Source organism: Octodon degus, unplaced genomic scaffold (genome assembly GCF_000260255.1).
Source record: "Octodon degus isolate 3935 unplaced genomic scaffold, OctDeg1.0 scaffold00266, whole genome shotgun sequence".
Lineage (NCBI taxonomy): Eukaryota > Metazoa > Chordata > Mammalia > Rodentia > Octodontidae > Octodon > Octodon degus.
Genome location: NW_004524842.1, coordinates 2,399,211 through 2,401,454, shown reverse-complemented (window position 1 = coordinate 2,401,454; position 2,244 = coordinate 2,399,211). Strand labels below are relative to the sequence as shown.

At 33.8% G+C, this 2,244-nt stretch overlaps 1 protein-coding gene across 2 annotated transcripts in view; it reads right to left on the bottom strand.

The window, feature by feature from the left end:
* The window catches only part of Ulk2 (unc-51 like autophagy activating kinase 2), a 113,740-nt gene that overhangs the window by 37,708 nt on the left and 73,788 nt on the right, over positions 1–2,244 (bottom strand). For both annotated transcript variants that reach the window (XM_004646376.3, XM_023706610.1), the window contains exon 15: positions 1,981–2,118. In XM_004646376.3, coding sequence (XP_004646433.1) covers positions 1,981–2,118 — 138 coding nt within the window. The remainder of the gene's footprint in view (positions 1–1,980; positions 2,119–2,244) is intronic.

Below are 2,244 nucleotides of genomic sequence, written 5' to 3'. Positions count from 1 at the left end.
AAAGATGTATATTTATATAATGGAGCACTACTCTGCTATAAAAAAGGATAAGCTCAATATATTTCTCGGTAAATGGATGCACCTTAAGGTCATACTTTAACACACATGTGTAAATACCATGTTGTTTCTCTGTTGTAAGAAACCAAAATGGGGGCCGTGGATATAGTTCAGCAGTATAAGTGCCTCCTGAGTGTGATCACTGTGATATAGGAAAAAAAAGGTAAATAAGGACCAAATATATAATATTGTGAAATAGGAAGAAAATGTTCAAAAGTGGAAGGGAACAAGAGAGGGTGGAAGAGGAAAGGAAAGATAGGAAAAATAAATAAACAAGATTATAGTGGTGAATACAAATTTCCAAAATTATCATTTTTGATTAACAGTTCATATTTCATCATTGACATTTATGTGCTTCCTTCCTTCCTTCCTGCCTGCCTTCCTTCCTTTCTTTTCTTATATTTTAGGGAAGGGTCTACAGGGTGTTCAGCGTCTTACTACTAACTAAATCAGACTCATAGTGATCTGCCTGTATACACCCTACCAAGAGCTGGGATTACAGGTGCACACCACCACACCCAGTCTAAACTGCCAGCTCAGCACGTCCTGGGGGCGGGACCAGCACGACCAGGGATCAAACCCTGGCTCCTGTAAGTGTTTTCTTCAAAGTACCAAAATTTAGTTAATAAAAAAAAAAGGTTGTCAGACATCCATGCTACAGTTTGTCAGTCATTCCTGAAAGTAAAAAGGAGTCTACAAAAAAGTGGCTAAATTAGCTCACAAATAAAACAGAAAAAAACCAAACCAAAACAGAAATGCCAGTGTTTTTTCTAAGATAACTATTCTAAAATAAAAAAATGTTTTGTGTGTATATTCTACTCAAAGGTTATGCTTTTCAAAGAGAAATAACTTTTATTACTTTGTCAAAGAGATTCCTTAGTACTGACAAGTAGTGCAGTGGTCAATAATAAACAGCAAAAGTATAATTAGGTGTTTGTTACCACCTCGACTCATCTTAAGGAACAAACAAGTTTTTTTGAAGTTAAATTTTACTGTTATATTTTAGATATACATAGTGATCACGCTCATCATAGTGAATCTGTACCTATACATAAAGTATCTTATTTCTTAATTCTCCATGCCTTTTTTCTTCCTTCAATATTTCTTCCTTCCTCTTTATTTATAATAAATAAAGTTGTGTTTCTATTTTCTATTTCCTTCTTATCCCCCCTCCCTTGCTCCTCTTCTCATGTCAACATTTTCATCATATTTCCCAGTATATATTTTGGTCCTTATTTACCCTTTCGGTTTCTCATACCAGAAAATAGTGTAATATTTAAACAATAAATTAAAACAATACTGAGATTCCATTTCGCTCTAAAAAGAATGGCTTCTATCAAGAAATCAATCAATACTAAATGCTGTTGGGGCTGTCGGGAAAAATGAACTCTCCACTTTTGTGAGTATGTAGACTGGGGTAACCACTGTGGAAATCAGTGTGGAGATTCCTCAAACAAAACACTAGTGGTTCCATTTGACCCAGCTATTCCTCCTGAAAGAATTAAAAGTAACCTAGCAAAGCAATATATGCACCAAATGATCAATATATGCTGCTATAAACCTATGTTTATAGCAGCATGATTTATAGTATGTAGCTAACTCTTAGAAACAGCCTAAATGTCCATCAATGGATGAATGGATAAAGATTTTTTTTTAAATGTTATTCTTTTGCTACCTACCATCTTTGATGGAATCTCAGGATGTGGAAGACATAAATTATGTAAGCAATCTAGTGCAAGAAGTACAATTTCAGTTTTTAGTATGCTATTCAATTCTTAAAGGTAATTATACTTGTAGATAAATATATATGTATATGCATACACATAATACATACATATATATGTACACACACATACACATTTGAAAGTTTGAGATCTTTTAATAATATACAGCAACAAAATAAAAATTAAGGCACATGCTTACCTCGGAGAACCATGTGGATTTGTACCAGAGCTGGCAGTAGATGTCAGATTTTGCTCAATGCGCTGATAATTTCTTATCTGAGTAGGAACTGGAATTGGGGCTGTTTCACTGTGAGGTGACACAGTAGGTTGATATTGCCTGTCACCATAATTTATTAAAAAAAGAAATAAATATCAGTAAGGCTACTTCTCTACTATGTGATCTATAATAGAAATATTCTAGAAAGCACCAAACTATAACTTCTTCTGAAATAGTCTTGAACAT